This window comes from Amblyomma americanum, chromosome 5, assembly GCF_052857255.1.
Source record: "Amblyomma americanum isolate KBUSLIRL-KWMA chromosome 5, ASM5285725v1, whole genome shotgun sequence".
Taxonomy (NCBI): Eukaryota; Metazoa; Arthropoda; class Arachnida; order Ixodida; family Ixodidae; genus Amblyomma; species Amblyomma americanum.
In genome coordinates, this window is record NC_135501.1 from 152074452 (window position 1) to 152093206 (window position 18755).

Consider the following 18755-nt stretch of genomic DNA (forward strand, 5'->3'; position numbering starts at 1 on the left):
TTTTGCTTGTATCCTGGGCCACGACGACTTCAAAGCGAGTAACAGCTGGCTACAAGGATTTAAAAGCCGGCACGGTGTCGTCGGAAAAGTGGTATCTGGCGAGTCTGCCTCCGCAGACAGCGATGCTGCTGCCTCGTGGGTGGCCAAGAAGCTTCCCGGCATTTTCAGCCACTATGAAGCTGCCGACATTTATAATGCTGATGAGACGGCCCTGTTTTTTTAAATGTTACCGAGCCGCACGTTCTCACTGAAAGGAGAAGACTGCCGCGGTGGAAAGCAAATTAAACTCCGCGTGACGGTTTTGCTTTGCGCCAACACTGATGCCAGCGACAAGCGAATCCTGTTTGTTATTTTCCGCAATGCCCGATCCGGATGTTTTAAAGGAACAGGGCGGATGCCAGTAAAATATGTGGCAAACTCCAAAGCTTGGATGTCGCGGGCAATTTTTTACGACTGGCTGAAGGAGCTCAACCAAGATGTCAAGCGACAAGTTCGCAGCATTTGTTTGCTGCTTGACAACTGCTCCGCGCACCATGTGGAAGGCCTACAGCTTTCTAAGGTCGAGCTGCAGCATTTGCCACCTAACTGCACTTCTCTTGTACAGCCCTTAGACAAATGGGTTATTAACAGCTTTAAATGCTGTTACCGGCGTCGATTGATACAGAAGATGCTCCTGGACATCCGCCTTGAATGGCCAACAAAAGTGGATATCTACCAAGCAATCGAAATGCTTGCTGCGTCGTGGCAAGAGGTCGGATCACAAGTGATCACCAATTGCTTCGCCAAGGCTCAGGTAAATAAGGCCATTCAAGCTACAGTCACTGAAGACGAACCTTCAAGCCCACCCGAGGTCGCAGAAGCGTGGGATGAACTACGCATGAACGGTGGGGTGCCCGACGGTGTCGAGCTGTGCAACTTTTTGTTCGTGGACAACGGCGCCGTGGCTACGGAAGAGATGACTGATGCGGCACTTGTCGAAACCGTTAAAGATAGCCTTGAAGGTGACGGTTCGTCAGAGCCTGATACGTTTTGTGCTGTTCCCACCGCGAGGGAACTGATGGACGCGGTGGACGTTCTGCGCCATTTCGTCGGCTCGCAGGACGATGAAGCAGCCATGGATGCCTTAGTTTCCTTGGAGCGCCGAGTAGTGGCTTCGATCGGGCAAAAACAGCAAGCGAAAATTACGCAGTTTTTCTCTATTAAATAAATTCTTTGAATGGCGAGTTCACTTGAATTGATATCTGTCGAATTTTTATTTCGTTTTGGCATAATCCTTACCAGTCTTAACCCAAAACTGCATGTAACGAAAACCTGGATATAACGAAAAATTGCGAACTTTTTTCAATTTCGTTATATCCAGGTTTGACTGTACCTGCAAAAGATAGTTGCCAATTTGTACAGAAGTAGCATTTTTTAAGCTGCTCGTCACACCAAGCGTGAAGTCTTAGCTCATTCCCAGGGCCTAAGGAAGCTGGTTAAAAAACCATGTTCTAAGGTACCTTCCTGTTCCTCTTCATGTTGACAGCACACTGCAAGCCACAGCTAGAGGTGACATGCACATGTCAGCGAGAACTGATGCTTTTCCTAACGTCACTTGCTGGCACACTGTACATCTTGCTGGTGTAGTGCAGCATGGTGTCGTACATGGGGCTTAAGGTTCTGAAGCTTCACATATGGAGAATGCCGCACAGCAGGACGCAGGACTAATTTCAATCACCTGGGGTCGTTTAACATATACTGACGTCGTACAGCACATGGGCATCTTTTGCATTTCGTCTCCATCGAAAGGCGGCTATTGCAGCTGGGATTTGATCCCACAATCTAAGGCTTCGCAGACCGATGCCAAAGCCACTGAGCCACTGTGCTGGGCTCTAGCTGGAATGGCCTTTTGTTGGGCAGAATCTGTGCCCCAAAGGTACAGAAACAAGTATGTTTGTCAGATGCAAGGACAGGGCAGTTAAGGAAGTGGCCGCCTGCGTAAAAGGGCGTGCAGCTCACGCAATCTACATTGGACACAAAAAGAAAACTCGATTATTAATGCAGAGACCATCAAAACTCACTCACCAAATACACTGAAGCCAATGGTGCACGTCTGCGTGTGCCACTTCAGGTCTCGGGTGATGGACATGTTCGTCACTTGCCTGCAGACTAGGGCGTTCCCTGCATAAAAGGATGACACAATACTTTTACCTTCACTCCAACAATAAAAGAAACTTCCAAAAAAACAATCACCCTTTATAACAAAGGTAACTATGAGGCTATAAACAGGGCGTTGGAAGCTTATTTCCCATCTTTTCAGCACTCTTTCCCGGAACAAACCATCCACGAAAATTGGTCGATGTTTATTCATAAAATCAACGAACTTACTAACAAATATGTTCCCAAATGCAGCTTCCGCGCAACCAAACAGAAACCATGGTTTACCAAGGCTCTAGGAAGACTAGAAAACAAAAAGAAACGCTTGTTCCGCAGTGCTAAACAGACTGGAAATGACTACGCATGGGAAAAATATTACGCTGCCGAAAAGACATACCTGGTCGCAGTAAAAAACGCTAAACGCTCATTTTATCATACTGACCTTCCCAACATACTTAAAGATAACCCGACTAAATTCTGGCAGCTTTTAAATCCGCAATCTATACGCACTATTACCTTAACTGATGATTCCGGGCGTGCTGTTTCTGATGTCGAGTGTGCTAACATATTTAATTCTGCCTTCGCATCTGTATTCACTCATGAACAGGAACCGCCCCCCCTCATGACAGCAAATGACCAAAGAAGTTTAATGCCAGCCGTTACTTTCTCTGAGGCCGGCATATCATGTCTCATAGATAAACTAAAACTGTCATCATCTGCCGGCTTTGACGAAATCAACACCAAGGTACTAAAAAACGTTAACCATACTTCTGCCAAATTTTTATGCCTGCTGTTCTCACAGTCTCTTTCTACAGGTGTCATACCCCATGACTGGAAAGTGGGGAAGGTCGTTCCGGTCCACAAGTCGGGTAACAAAGATTCACCACTTAATTACCGACCCATATCACTCACCAGCATACCGTGTAAACTCATGGAACATGTCATTTATTCTTTAACAATGCATTTTATGGATTCAAATAACTTTTTTCACCCATCGCAGCACGGATTTCGCAAAGGATACTCATGTGAAAGTCAACTAGCACTTTACGTTCATGACTTGCATGCCAATCTTGATGCTAACCTCCAAACTGACGCAATTTTTCTCGACTTCGCTAAAGCATTTGACAAGGTACCTCATAACCACTTATTTCTGAAACTCTCTCGCCTAAACTTGCATCCCGACATACTAGCATGGATAAAAGAATTCTCAACTCACCGCTTCCAATCAGTCGTTGTCAATAACCAAATGTCTGACCTCCTACCAGTCTCCTCAGGCGTGCCCCAAGGATCCGTCCTTGGGCCACTCTTGTTTCTAATTTATATTAACGACCTACCTGAGAAATTAGATTGCCATATTCGGATGTTTGCTGATGATTGTGTTATTTACAGAACAGTCACTAACACCTTTGACCAACAATCCCTTCAAAATAATTTAACTCATGTACAAGACTGGTGCAGTGAATGGCTAATGACACTTAACACAAGTAAATGCAAATATATGTCGTTCCATCGTCGCCGTTACCCTCTTCTGTTCCAATACAGCATATCTAACGTTCCTCTCGATCTTGTCCAATCATACAAATACCTTGGTGTTCATATTTGTCATGATCTTACATGGAATACGCATATTTCAAACATCATATCATCCGCCAACAGAACACTAGGATTCTTAAAGCGTCACCTACGCTCTGCACCTCAGCATGTCAAGCTCCTCGCATACAAATCATTAGTCCGATCAAAACTAGAATACGCATCTCCCATCTGGTCTCCAAAGCAAGCATATCTCTGTAATTCAATTGAAGCAGTTCAAAACCGAGCAACTAGATTCATTCATTCATCGTATTCTTTTGATATCAGCATATCATCCCTCAAATCACAGTCCAGCCTACCTACCCTTGCTCATCGCCGCTACATTGCTAGTTTATGTTTGTTTCACAAGTTTTTTTACTCTGAGCTACGACAGGAACCCTACATCTGCGCACCACCACCACGCATCTCCCTCCGCACCGGCCATCAGCAGCAAGTGTCACGACCTCGCGCCCGCACCACTACATTTTCTTCATCATTCTTCCCCCGGACCGCGAACGACTGGAACGGCCTTCCCCGTGAACTTGCTGCTATCACATGCCAATCATTGTTCATCGAAGAAATCACGCGCGTACTTGCTTAGTGATAATCTTATATTTGTATAACTTTCAACTTATCTGTTTAGTCTTTCTGTTTTTCATTTCTGTGTGCCCCACCCCTTATGTAATACCCTCTAACGAGGGTTTTTAAGGTATTAAAGTGAAGTGGAGTGAAGTGAAAAAAGGAAGGCTGAAAACAGCCAAATGGGCAAGAGTAAAATACAAATGAGAGTAATGGCACTTTGCATTTCTTCAAAAAATAAAAAAAAAACATGCTATTCACTCTGTCCGAAGCACCAACATAGCGGAGAAGGAGAACCAGACTAGTTACTGTATTTACTCGCGTAATGAACCCACTCACATACTGAATCCCGCCCACTTCTATCATTCAGAATTTACTCTTTTTTTTTCACCTCAGGTAAAAAACACGCATCTGACCACATAAAAGCACGTAAAGCACTGCAATTAGCTGGCACTGTGAACTGACACAAAATCGGATCGCGCCATGATATTGTGAACTCTTTTTGACAGACGGACGGATGGATGGCCAAGCGGGCAGGCAGACAGATGAGCAGATGTGCAATATGAAATTTCGGCTCTTACAAAAAATCTGTCAACTTTTTTTTTCAAAAACCCTGCATAATGAACCCTCCCCCCAAATTGATGTAAACTTTCCAAAAAAAAAAAAAGAGGGTTCATTACGAGATTAAATACGGTATAACCAATACCCCTAATTTCAGTTGGCGGAACATTGTTGATTCCTAAAACTGAGACAAAAGAATTCACAATATTCCATCTATGCAGGAAGTCTTTCTTGCAGCAGTGGCCACCATGCTGCCTCTTCTTGCCTTGCTGCTTCGTGTTTAGTGCTGCCTAGTTCCGACTCCGTCTGATCTTTCTTCCCTTCCCTACTCCTCACAGCTCTTGACGGCATTCTTGCCACAGGTTTCTCATCGGTTAATTCGAACGGACTCCCGAAGGAGGCTGCATCCAGGTAAGACCAACACGGCAAGAAAACATTGAAAGAGCCCTATTCAGAATCAGAGCCCTCTATGCTGCACAGTTGCACGCACACCTCTGAAGTGCGCACAACAGCAGGTGTGACGACGAATGAACAGCCTAGTCTCAGAGAACAGCCCAATCGCTTAGCTTTGGTTCCAGTTTTCTGAGCTTTGTGCCAGCCCACAGTGATGATGGCTCGACCAACAATATGCATGCATTAAAGCACTGATGGAAACATTTCACTGAAAAATAGTCATTCCCACGCCGTTCTTGCCTCAAAATCAGGCAGCCATTGCCCAGTCTTTCGCCAAATAAATTTACCGTGATGCAAGCAGTTTTTGACAGATTTTTCAAGGCCATTTGATAATTTGAACATTTTTACCTGTCCCTCGAAGTTCAAACTAAGAAGCTTTTACTGTAGTATTCAACAGCTTCAATAAAGCCGATAAGGCAGCTCTGAGCTGTCCAAACATGCATCAGGAAATAATTCCCAAGAAAAATTCATCACCAGGTTGTCGAAAATTTGAAGGATACTGCACTGACAAAAGAAACACATGGCAGCCAGTTGTGGAGAAACCCCAACTTTTCTGCCTACGCCCCTTTACGTCATGAGTAATCCCTTTGACGTCACGCATAAGCCATTTGTGAAGCTCTTTAACCATTGTGATGCATTCTGTACAGTAGCTGAGGTAGCTCTATACTTCAATTGTTTGTTTGTTCTCATATAATACTCACAGTAGAGCACCTCGTAGTCGCCAGAACACGACCGAAGGTATGTGCTGTCAACGGCCCAGTCGAGGTGGATGACAAAGCTTGAGTGGCCCTGTCACAAAGAACACCAACCAAATGTTAAGGGGAGAGTCTTGGGGAGTCTAAAGGCAAGCTAACCTATGACTTCAAATAAAACAAAGCAAGCATACATGACACGCATTCCAAACAAAAAGGATGAATGTAACAAATGAGGTGGTAAAAATGGGACCATCGTCCACAGTGAAGTATGGGGAGAGAGTAAGTGCTACTAGTGCCATGGCTATTCCTATTTCCATGGCTATTCCTATTGCTGTGGCTGTTCCTACTGGCATGGCTATTCCTACTGCCATGGCTATTCCTACTGCCATGGCTATTCCTACCGCCATGGCTATTCCTACCGTCATGGCTATTCCTACTGCCATGGCTATTCCTACTGCCATGGCTGTTCCTATTGCCATGTCTATGGCTATTCCTATTGCCATGAATATTGCTAGAGCTAGCAGTGCTGACGACGCGTGAGCAGGAGCAGTTCACCTGTTTCACAAAGAACTGGAGCATGTTCCAAACTGACCGAGAGTGATTGGGTATATCGGAAAGTTCAAGGGTCAAAATAAATTACCGTAATGCTAGAAATTTGAATAACCTTTTATAATGAGACCTGCAATTCTACAGTTGTGCCTAAATGGCTTAGAACGCTCTCTTAACCTTTACGCTATCACATGCAAGTTCCACTTGTCACATTTAAATATTGTAGTAATATGCTGAATGAACCCTCCTTGACATACATCAAAAATTAATCTTCCCGCAAAAAAAAAAAGAAAAAAAACTGCTGACAAGCCGGATTTGCCAGTCTGCTGCTAGTTACATTCTCTGTCGACACAAAGTGGTAGTTAAGCGCTACATCCGGTACTTTGCACCCTGACTACCATCTGAATCTCTCGCTAGCCAACGTGAGTGCAATGCTAGAAAACGCTGCTAGTAATTGTGGCATGACTTCAGCCTCTTCCCAACAGTGGCGAAAGGGTTAACACAATTTCCAGGACAAGTTCTCATGAACGAGTACAGTGCACCACACCTCTTCAAGGCATGACACATAAGCAAGCAGGGATGCAGGACACAAGACAAATGCAAGTGAGACAAAACAAAAAAGACAAAAAAGAGAATGAGATGGTGCAGTAGCAACTCGTTACAGTAGGTTTATTATTAATTTTTTTTTCTCTCTTGTGTGCTGAGCATACCCAGAGGGAGGTGGGGGCTCGCCGCGGTGCCTCCTGGTCCCGTGGAGGAGGAGGCTTCTACACTCGACGAGGGCGTCACGTGACACCCCGCGGGGGCAGTGGGGGCAACGGTTAACGCGATTTTGCGTTTCGAACGTCGAAGAAGGGGGGGGGGGGGGGGGACGGTGGCGAGAGAGACCACCCAGGGGGCCGAGGGGGAAAAGGAAGCAGAAAGGAAAGAAGAGAGGGAGAGAGAGAAAAAGACAGCAGCAGGTGAGCGGAAATGCCGACCATGCTGCCTCGCAATAGGCTCAAATATACCGGACGTGGCATCGCTGATTGAAACAGGTATGAATGCCTCTCCAGCATGGACCACTGGATATAGTTTGCACTCAAACTCCACATGCAGATCATATCTGACCAAATAATGATTTTAGTTAAGTAGCTGCCTAGTTTATATAAAAATATTTAAAGAAAATGGTCTGTTCATGCGTACAAGCAAGTTTAACTTGTAATGCTCCATCTCACATGGGGCCAAATTTGTCATCAATAGAGTTTAACATCGATCAAAAGAAGCTGGTAAGATGGCAAAACTGCTTGTATGGCTCAAAGAAAGATGGTGTTTTCAGGTCTTCACTTCTTGGGGTTGGGACCAGCTGCTTTAAAACGAAAACTTTACAGGCGAAGTTAATACAATGTAAATAATACTGGCTAGTGCTACATGCATGCAATGGTGTAGCATATTGTGGTAAGTGTAGGGCCCTTCAATCCCAAACAAACTTACCGTAAAATCCTCCCCCCTCGCCCCGCCCGCTCCACGCCCTTATCACGCACCGCGCCCAGGCAACACTGGCCTGCCCCATCCAGCCCAAGAATCCAATCCAATCCTGCTTTTCAAGCTGTTCGCATGCCCGTGCGTCACACGCCATTTGTCTTGTTTGGCGTTGTCAAGTTCGCAATGCATTCTTCGTACACAGTGGCGGAGAAACTTCAGGTCATACAATGGCATCGGGAAAACGGAAGGAACGTTCACCAAACAAAGATTTCAAGTTCGACCGGAAACGGAAATGGGAATGGGAGAAGAATTTCAAGAGGTTGCTACAGCAAAACTGCGGAAAAGCAAAACTTCGGAGAAAGTTGAGTAATGACACGCCGGTGTTTAGTGAATACGTGGATGATGCGCTCGAGTTCTTCGAGCGGGAAAGAACAGCAGGACGTTTTAAATACATGCGCACTGCGCTTTTTTTTTTTCTGGTGGGAAAATGTCGCCGCTTCTTGAATTTCGGCGCCGTTCCAGGATAGTGCCCCCCCCCTCACTTTGCCAGTAATTTCGACTTGGGGGGGGGGGGTGCTTGCTCAGAATATTATAGTAGTATAGACGCAAATCTGGAAATGTTTTAGGGTTGGAAGCATTTTAGGGTATAGTCAATTTGCAGTAAATAATATATGAGAAAGAGGCAGTTGGATAATAAGTGAAAAAAAAAAAAAGAGTACATAAAACGAGTGAATAAGTAAGGTTACCATCAGAAAAAAAAACAGTCATCACCTCCCCCTACAAAGTGAAAAGCTGCTTTCATATATTAACACCACTGAGCAAAACTGTGCACTTTTCTGTGAATTTCAGCACACGATGGGCCACTTCATTTATTTTGAACAAAACTGGCGTATGAAGCACTAACCATACATGCCATTAAACATAATGTTCTGCTAAATACCACACACTAGTAAAATTTGGGCTCCAACGAGCTAGCTGTTAAAAAAATGAGAAGCATTCATATCATTATCAATTAGCGATGCCATTCTCAGTAAAACGTGCAAAAAAGGTGGTGACAGGAAGTCAAGAGAAATGTGTCTTAAAGAGATCCTGAATAAAAACCTGAAAATATAGAGAATGCACCACATTTTCATTTGTAAGAAACGATTACCGAAGTGTGGAACCATCATTCCGGTTGCATCGGAATGGACGGCCATAGTTTTTATGTTTTGTGAGCAGCTGCTGGGCAGCACTCAGTGCACTCCTGGCTATGGGCTGGCGGACATGACGTCAAGCCTACCCTCAGCAGCACCGTAGGCAAGCTGGCTGGCAGTACGCAGTTGAGGATGCCCCATTTTGCGCTGTGCTTACGAGCGGTTATGCTAAACCTTGCATGAATACGCGGTGACCCCGAAAGATAAAAACAGGTTTCTGCAGGTCAGGCAAAGCGTCGCAAGCTTGCTCCTGCCCAGAACAAGACAGCACTCGCTCCTCTGGCAGGCGCAAGATGGCACTACCGACACCACCTCTGCGAAATGCTGCTATTTTGGTTCATCGTCACTGCAGGCAGCAGAGATTTCTGAATAACTGTGGCCTAATCAGGCGAATAGTGACTCAAAGTATACAACCACAAAATGCAGGCAGAGAATCTTGAAGCATAGACGCGAGGAAGCTGAACAAAATTGACTGTACAGCAAAGCAAGAGCATTTCAAACGCGTCCAACCGCTTGCGGTCCGTGTCAGCGATATCTTGCGATTGGTAGGGTTGGCGTCGCATTCCGTACTGTCCGAGCTTTCACGGGCAGCTAGTAGGTGCAGTGGTTTGAGAATTATTCATTAAAATAATTACTTTCTGCTCTTTCTGTTTCGAAAGAGCGCTGTTAGTCACTCTCAGTGCCAACAGCTATCAATTTGGCCTGAAAACTGGGCGGCATAATTTTTGTTCACTATCCCTTCAATAACAACTGAGCCAAGGACACTGTCAGGTGCTTGAATTGCCATGCAAAGCCCTTTATATGATCGTACCCATTCAAAGAACTCATATTTGGAATTGTCTCACTGGTGGCATAGCTGTCGCTTCAAGTTTAAAGGCTTCCATGCCGTACCACTTAATTGTGACACTTACTGGCTGATTTGTCATTTCTGTTTCATTCAGTAGTCGATGCAGTTTAGTTTGCTTTGCTCACACACTGCTTACTGCAAGAGAATAACCTCAAATTTTTTTTATTCTCACTTTTACATACAAGCAACACATTCCGAAAACAACTTCAAAAGCTCAGAAGGTGACACTGATTAAATTAAGAGAGGAGAACAGTTAGTCGCTGCGGTCTCAGTAACACCATTTGCCAATGCTCGCAAAGTAAAACAACTTTGCCCTCTAACATGGTAAGTGCAATGCTGAGGGAGCTGGAGTGTCGACCACCAGCGTCTGTGGGGAGCATAATGCAGTTAAAACAACTCACTTGCACACCCATTCCCCTTTGACTACATTTTCTCCCGTGCACCAATAAGCACAAAAGAGGCCCCATGGGCTAACCGAAACTTAATTAAATGCTGCACCATCGAGTTACAATAAATTCTGCGCACAAGACCCCTTTAGGAACGCCGAGCACAAGTATTATTGAGGGCGAAGCAGCAAGCAAAGCGAAAGAGCAGCCCCACACAGAGAGACAGAGAGCGGACAAGAAGCCCAGCCGAACAGACCATGCAAGCGGGTGGCACAGATCAAGGAATGAATGGTGGCGCAACTCACCGAACACCGGCTGATGCGGTTGTACTTGCGGCCTTCCTCGCTGACTTGGTACACATAGATGAAGCTGTCTCGCGAGCCGAGGGCAAGCAGCTGACCGTCTGCAGTGAAGGTGTTGAGCACGCAGCATGTCAAGCTCTTCGTCAACAAAACAAAAGTCATTGGCAGCTGCATTGAGTGCATGCACTGCAGGACAGAGGCCTCACCCAGTGCATGCTGATCCCCTAACCTCCTAACATCAACTCTCTCCCAACCCCTCCCCCCAACCTCCCGTGTTTGTGCACCTTGTAGCCACAATATCACTCTGAAGATGACCGCTGATCTGTTCTATGCATCATATATCCCATACTGCGAAAATCTTCCCCTTATATTTGCCTCGATTACGGTCAACAAACTCAAGCTGTGCTCTAATCTGCACTTTAATCTAGTGCTTTCACGGCCAAGCGTTTTCGCTAAGTTTCGGTTTCAGCTGCTCGCAGAAATGGGGCTTGCTAAAGCTAACCTTGCACCCACGCGTGGCAAGAGACTTACTCGGTGAGAATGCCACAGCGTCGATCGGCTCGGTGCCGTCGGTGTGCATCGAGTAAAGCTGCCGTGTCGAGGAGTCGATGACGCTCCACCGGCCCGTTCGTGAGGTCAGCACCAGCACGCTGCCGTCAGGGGAGAAACAGGCAGCCTGTGCCTGCTCCTGCGTGTGGAATGGACCAGTCGGAGGCTCAAACAACTCTCACAAGTCTCAGTTATTACTGGTGTGCTATATTGGTATCATATGCGAGGTTTAATGTCCCAAAGCCGCATGTGGGCTACAAGGGCTACGCGTTTTGCGCTGCGTAATAACTTTTTACTACCTAACATCAGAACTAACTACGGGAAACAATGCCTTAATTTTTCATCCATATCATTTTGGAATTCTTTGAACTTGGACATCAAACAAACTAACACGCTTTCATTGTTCAAACTCAAATTAAAGCTTTTCCTTCTTAATATGTGATTTTATTCTTTTTTGCTATTGATCCTATGTATCACGACATCTGTGAGTGTTTTATTGTACATTATCCTGCATTATATTGTTTATATTTAAATATTTCATTAACTCATATTTCACTATGTATTCATTCTATGCGTCGCTAATTAATGTGTTGTGTATTTCTAATCTTGTTGCTTATTGAAATTTATTGTCATGAGAGGGCCCACCCACGGTCTTGTACCATGGGACCTCTCGCTGTATACGTTTGTAACCTTTTTTTTGAATGCAATAATAAACTTTCAACTTCAACTTCAAGGGACGCCGTAATGGAGGGTTCACTCCTCTCGACCAGTTTCGACCACCTGGAGTTCTATTAACGTGCACTGACATCGCACAACACGCGGGTGTCTTAACATTTCACCTTCATAAAAATGTGGCCTTCGAGGCCAGGATTCAATTACGAACTCCGCATCAGTTTTGCTCAAGTAGTCAGGATGAAACATTAAACATTCTTGTTGCTCCCAGCATTTACAACAAAAGGCTAGTCAAATTTTCTCAAGCGAAAATCTGTACAGACAAACTACTTCGAAGCTGCACAAGAAGTGCTGGAATCTGTCATCTGTGTCGTTGAAACGATACCCATGGGGTTGGGGAAACCGAAGGTTGTGAATTTCCTGCATTGCCAAGCAAACAAAAGGACTTCCCAGAAGAAAAGAAACCAAAAAAAACTGAACTCAATGATTTACAAAACAGCTGGATGTGCTTTGGGAATCCCCCTGAAGGTGCAGTAGGTTTCTCATAAGCAATCATAAGTACCGTTCACTTAAGCGCGGCAAGATAAACTGCACAGCTTACAAAATTTTTCTAATTCTCCTAAACTGATTAAAAAAAACATACAGATGTAGTTTGGCCCTGCCTCCTCTCCTGCCAGCCAATCTGGTTAGCTCGGATAGTGGTAATAATACTGTCCTAGTCTGACAACTACGCCAGGTTCAAACCCCAGACCAGGATAAGTTTTTCCCACCTGTAGAGTGTATGCTTTTTGACAACCAAGTTCATTTCACTTGCACTCAAGTAGCTACATTTGGATTCATCAGAAAGCATCTGCTAACAAGCTACGGTGATTGGCTCGCTCCCAAAGTAAAGTTATTCATACACTGCGCTGGAAACAAGTTGGCATTCTGCATGACGGCCTTCTGTTAAACTTGGTCGGCCACAGTAATGGTGATGAGTAAGAAAAATTACTGTCACCATGCTGATTTCCACTCATGCTGGCCACTGCTGAATGTCACTCCCAACACCCTGTTGCATGAGGTGGCTGCAGGGGCTCTGCCGTGAGCACGTGGCAAACAGCGGCGAGAGACAAGCTCCACCAGCTAAGAACATACTACAAGTACTCTTGTGTTCACTGATTGCTAGCACCCCCTAACACAGCTCCAGTAAGGATGGCAACCACTATGCTAAATCTGGTGCATCTTGGAAAATTTACAGCAAAAAATGTCAAGGACAAGATAAAGAGGAAGACTTGCAAGTATGCTACCCTGCTTAAGCAGTAGACAGCCCTGCCTGGGACTCAGTTATCTGTCTGCGAGTTCTAAGATGTGAACTTAAGAAAATTGGCCACTGCTCACTATGCCTGTGTAACACATGATTCACAGACAGCTATCAGCGATCCTGAATCTGCCGTTCACTGTTTCACTGCACAGTGCCCCCTATGCACAGGGGCATGAATGGCACAAGCAGTAGTTAATGCCGCTGCGCACAGAGGACGTCACTAATCCGTAATGCAGCAAGTAGTGCCACTTCCCTCTGCTCCTTGTTTTGGCTTCATGTTACGCCAAGGACGTCTCACAACTCAGAAACGTGCCCTCAACAGCTGTCGCTGTAGAACAACAAAGACATGAATGGCCAACTGGACACTCACGCCCAGGTCACGGCTCCAGACGACCGAGTGGGAGAGAGTGTCCCAGAGGTGCACCTGGCAGTCGTAGCCGCCTGTCACAAACTGGTTCTGTGTCGGATGCACTGCCAGCGCCCAGATCTCCTCCGTGTGGCCCTGCACATACCAACACCACCACCTCAATCAACAGCTCAAACATCTGGGGTGCATGTCGACTAACAAGCTGAAAACAGCTATACCACCGCAACATGATTATCGTTGGATCTGTCGTTTTTTTCCTCCTTTTCTTGCCATTAAAACAAAAGACAACAGGACCTACAAGAAGTTCTTGTTGTTTTACTTCCAGAGAAAAAATACAAGTGTGTGTGTGTGTGTGTGAGGTCAATAAAAAAAAATTCTAACACCACAAAAACCTCTTGTGTAGCAGGCACACATAATCGGTTCCGCTGACGTCATTCTTACCTAGCTCAGTGTGGATGTCAGCAACGCTCCACTGAGTGATGCGACATCACATTCTGATTAACTAATCAGCAGGCCTTGCCACAGTTTTGTTATGAGATTCTCATACTGAAACAGCCATATGATGTCTCTTTATCAAGCTTGTTACTAGTTGGGTGAAGTCTAGAGATTCACTGCAGAGTGTCTTTGAAACAGCAAATGAAGAAAAACAGTTCCTCACCTGGAAAAGTATAAGTACGGTAGAGACTTCAGAGTGCATCGTTATGATGTGCAAACACTAAACGTGCATTATTCTGTATGAGCAATGTTGATACTGCCCAACTTGTAGCAACGGCATGTTTGCTACATGCTGTTGCTACATGCTACAACGCTTTTCATTCCTGTCTCTGCTCTTAAAGTTACATCAAGACAACAAAAGAAAAAATAAAAAAAATAAAGGAGAGTTCACAGCTCAGAATTCCAAACAGTATAATGGGTATGTCATACGTGCGGTTTCCATCAGTTGACATCCTGTCATTAGCCTGTCAAAAAAGCCTGAATGCTGACAGCCTGTCATCGACTAGTCAAAAGAGTCTGCTAAAAGCCTCCTGTCAGCCTGTCAACAGCATGTCGACCTGTCAGAAGCTTGTTAAATGTGGACTGATTGGCTGTCAACAGCCTGTGATTGGCCAGTCGAAAGATTTGAGAAATCTCTTACAGTCCATAAAACAGGCTTTTAACAGCAAAAGCAAGTTAACAGCCTGCTGTCAGCGCACAAACAGCATGTTGTCAACCAGCCAGAAAGGTGTCAAAAGCCTGCTGACAGCCTGTCGCCCGACTTTTAACAGCAAAAGCCTGTGAAAAACCTTCTGTTCACCTGTCACTGCTTATTGTTAGCCAGTCAGAACCATGCTAAAATCCTGCACGCTGCCTGTCAACAGCATGTCAGTGACGAGTCAAAAGCCTATAAAAAGCTTGCCGGTTGCATGCGAGCAGCAAGACAAAATCCTGTTCACAAATTGTGCACAGTTTATCAAGAACCACCAACTTTCGCTGTGCCCAGCAAAACTTCGCAACGAGAGCCCGCCTCTTCCCTTGTAACGCACCTGTACGACAGTGGAGAAGTTGAGGCTGAACGTTCCTTGGAGGATGGAGTTTCGTGTGGTCCCAATAAGCAGCAGGCTGCCTTTGCCCTGGGCCAGGGTGCGAATCCCGCCGGCCATGTCCGGAAGCTGCGGGTGAGAGCAGGTGTCACAGAAGATGAAGCTCAGTGCAAATAAAAAGGGCACCCATTGCACTTTCTATTAACCATCTTCATAGGATACCGCATTTACACGATTGTAAGTCGACCTATTTTTCAAAATTTGAAAATCCGAAGTGGGGTGGGGGAGGGCGTCAACTTAAAATCGAAACCAAAGTGTCGCACCATAAATAACGGCGAGACAAGCGAGATGCCAGGCATGCTACAGCATGGTTGCATTTTTGCTGCGCAGCTCCGTCGCATCGCTCTTGGTACTGGCCTTGAGGAGCTGCTATGTCAACACTCAGAACCGGCATCCTTAGGCGGCTGATGGTGGCTGTTGATAAGCAGCAAATCAGCACCAGCCCATTCCCCACACGTGGCTGCAGATTGCATCTGCTGATAAGCAGCGGCCTGATAACGCATTTGGGCGTCATTCAAGTTTTTTTGTTGTTTACTTTCAACTGCGCACTCAGTGCTCAAGACAGCATCGATAGTTCATGGAAGGGCCACTGTTCCTATCGCGGTGGCACCGCCACTCTATAGTTATGTGTGCCAAAGTACCTTTGGCTCCACAGTATTTACATACCCCGTCCTCTACCCTGTGCTGATTGTATATACCTAAGATTTCTGGCAAAAAATAGATGTTCATTTGTATTTTCCTCCAAGCCATTGCTTCCTTTAGTGAGAGCGATTTGTCTGGGGGTGCTAATTTCCTTCTATTGAGTCTGTAGCCTTCAGTGATTTCTCGGTATGTGACCGGTGCTTCTCTTAGGTTTTTGCATGCTGGTTGCTCCATCGTTTATCGGAGGTAAGTTGCTTGGGCAAGGGCGTGCGCTGCTTCGTCCCCTCTGACGTTTTGATGGGCCGGTGCCCATATTAATGTCCTGGTTCTCTCCCTATCCAGACCTCGCAGGATGCGTTCTGCCTCCTTAGAGATGTGGCCTTTGCTGTAGTTGTGTAGCACTGTTTTGCTGTCGCTCTTGTGCAAGTTCCTCTACAGGGTAGCGCTACTTCAACTTCTTCTGCGATTTTGATGTCTTGCGTGTTGATCGATGCGGTGATGACTGGATTGTCCTCCCCGTCTACAACCGCCATGCGTAGTTTCTCTTTGGCTCTGACGCATTTGACTACTGCCAAACGCGTTTCACAAGTTTTTAATGTACTGCTTCGTCATTCGCCATTTGTGCTCCGGGTCCGGTAAGCGACCGGCGCTCGTTCACAGCTACATTCAAGAAGGCTGTCATTCTTTGCGCTGAAGAAGCTTACTGCACGCCGGGCCGCAAGTTCGATGTTCGCAACGGATGATACAGGTGTGGCAGCTGCAGCGAGGAAAATTTTCAGCTGTTCCATGTGGTGTCGTGATGTGGCTGTTTGTGAAGTGTGGGATTTCGCTGCACGGCGATGTTAGAACGATGAGCTGTGGACTGCAGCAGTGATCACGACGGCAGCACTAGTGAGGACGATGGCACAAGAAAATGTATTAGTCCAGTGACTAGTATATTTTCATTTTGGAATGTGCCCCCGGGGCTCCCTCGCGAGGCAGCGGATAGCGGCTGGCGGTAAGTGGAGGCCGCAGGATAGTGCTATCGCGTTCTATTGTTAAAGGCAAAGCCTAAGCGGCCTCCAAGATTTTTTTTTTTTTTTCAGAAATGTGATGTGGGGGGGGGGGGGGGGGTCGACTTACATTCGTGTCGACTTGCAATCGTGTAAATACGGTAAGCACCTTAATAACGTATTACAGATGATGAACTGCAACATGTCCCAGCCTCACGACAGCCAGGGAATTATAGTGCTAGCTTTCAGGGCTAAAAAAAAATGATGAAAAACATCTTGTCCACTCTCCCAAGTTCAGCAGGTGTAGGGAAAATTTCTTTTTTTAGTACGAAAGCTTTTACTTTTGCTGACAATAATTTTTCTTCACCCTACACTAAACATCAACCTTGTGGACTATTTAACTGATTTGAGGCAACATTTTGCAGATCTTGATAATGTAGCAGTAAAAACGTTATCGAGTGTGCAACACCCTTAGCTGACGGACCTGCAGCTGATGGATTGTGTTAAGGCAGCAGGTTGCAAGGGGACTTAAAGCAGCTCACAGAGCTGAAAAATAAGCTGAGTGATGTAGGCTCTGTGTCCAGCAACTACGATGAGCCTAAGTACAAAATTCCATTTTGAAATTCGAGATTATTTGTCAGCTACTGCAAAATTAAAATTAGGGAGAAAATATTTCACAAAAGGATGCAACAGATACACAAGTGCTAAAAGCAAAACCAATACTTAGGGCACCTTAGATATGACAACATACTTCATGGCAGCGGCACAGCATAAACATACCATGTTTACTCGCGTATAACCCGCACCAAAATTTGAAAAAACGTGTTTAAACAGTGGGGTTACGAATTATCTGCGAATTTTTTTTCAGGGGGGGGGGGGGGGGGGGGGCGCTTCCCAGCAATGCGCGGCGGCCTCCCCTGTGTAGTCCGCCATCCCCCTCGTCATCAACGCTTGTCAAGACGCGGCCGGGCCAACGAAAGGCACAGCCAAATCCACATTCATAGTCTGTCTGTTTATTTTTCCCCATGCCACTGGCCACGATTTCTTCAGCCAGCGTTGTTGAGCCTAGTGTCAGGCGCCGTTTCGTGTACTACACCCCAGTTTGCACTGTTTGCCTGCTTTGTTTTGGCGTCATGAGTGTGACTCGGTGGTAGTGTATCACAGCAAAAGAGAAGCTAAAGATTATAGTCACTGGCGATTAAATCAGCAATAGAGCTGCTGCTCGTACTGGATGCTCGATGTTCATACTGGATTCCTTCCGAGGCCACTGCACTGATGCGGTGAAGGCTCTTCTCGCCGAGACTGGCACCGATTTTGTTATAATACGTGGTGGCATGACGTCCACGATACAGCCACTCAATGTGTGCCTGAACAAGCCGTTCAAGGCACACGTGCAGTGGCTGTATGACCAGTGGATGGCAGACAGCCTTTACGCCCTCAAACCGACGGGACGCGTGTGAAGGCCCGATATTCCCTTGCTATGCCAGTGGATCGTGGATGCGTGGAAAGCAATAATGGCCGACTTGGTGTGTAAAAGCTTTAAAAAATGTGCCATCAGTAACAGCTTGGATGGCTCGAAGGACGACTACGTCTTTGAGAGTGGCAATGAAGCCTCGGATGGCAGCAGTGAGAGGGGCGACGATTGAGAATCGGATAACCAGCGACGTGGTGGTGGTCGTTTGAACAAATGTTCTGAAAATGAAATGATCGCTGAGCGTGCAGCTGTATCTTTCTAGCGCTCATATATTTTTTTTTTTTTCATGGAGTTCAAAGTTAGGGGTGCGGGTTATACGCAGGGGCGGGTTATACGCGAGTAAATACGGTATGTAATACTAAGCACAGTGTGCGAAGTATACGTGGCAGAGACAATAAATAAAGCATTTCTAATGTTCTGCGCACCCCGTGCATTGCAGCATTTC

General features: G+C 45.8%; 1 protein-coding gene across 16 annotated transcripts in view; it reads right to left on the minus strand.

The window, feature by feature from the left end:
• LOC144132821 (echinoderm microtubule-associated protein-like 2) overlaps nucleotides 1-18755 on the minus strand; it is a 176879-nt gene that overhangs the window by 8660 nt on the left and 149464 nt on the right. For all 16 annotated transcript variants that reach the window (XM_077665496.1, XM_077665492.1, XM_077665500.1 and 13 more), the window contains 6 exons: nucleotides 15146-15271; nucleotides 13626-13757; nucleotides 11266-11422; nucleotides 10738-10835; nucleotides 6000-6087; nucleotides 2065-2160 (listed from right to left, as the gene is read on the minus strand). In XM_077665496.1, the coding sequence (XP_077521622.1) occupies nucleotides 2065-2160; nucleotides 6000-6087; nucleotides 10738-10835; nucleotides 11266-11422; nucleotides 13626-13757; nucleotides 15146-15271 (697 nt within the window). The remainder of the gene's footprint in view (nucleotides 1-2064; nucleotides 2161-5999; nucleotides 6088-10737; nucleotides 10836-11265; nucleotides 11423-13625; nucleotides 13758-15145; nucleotides 15272-18755) is intronic.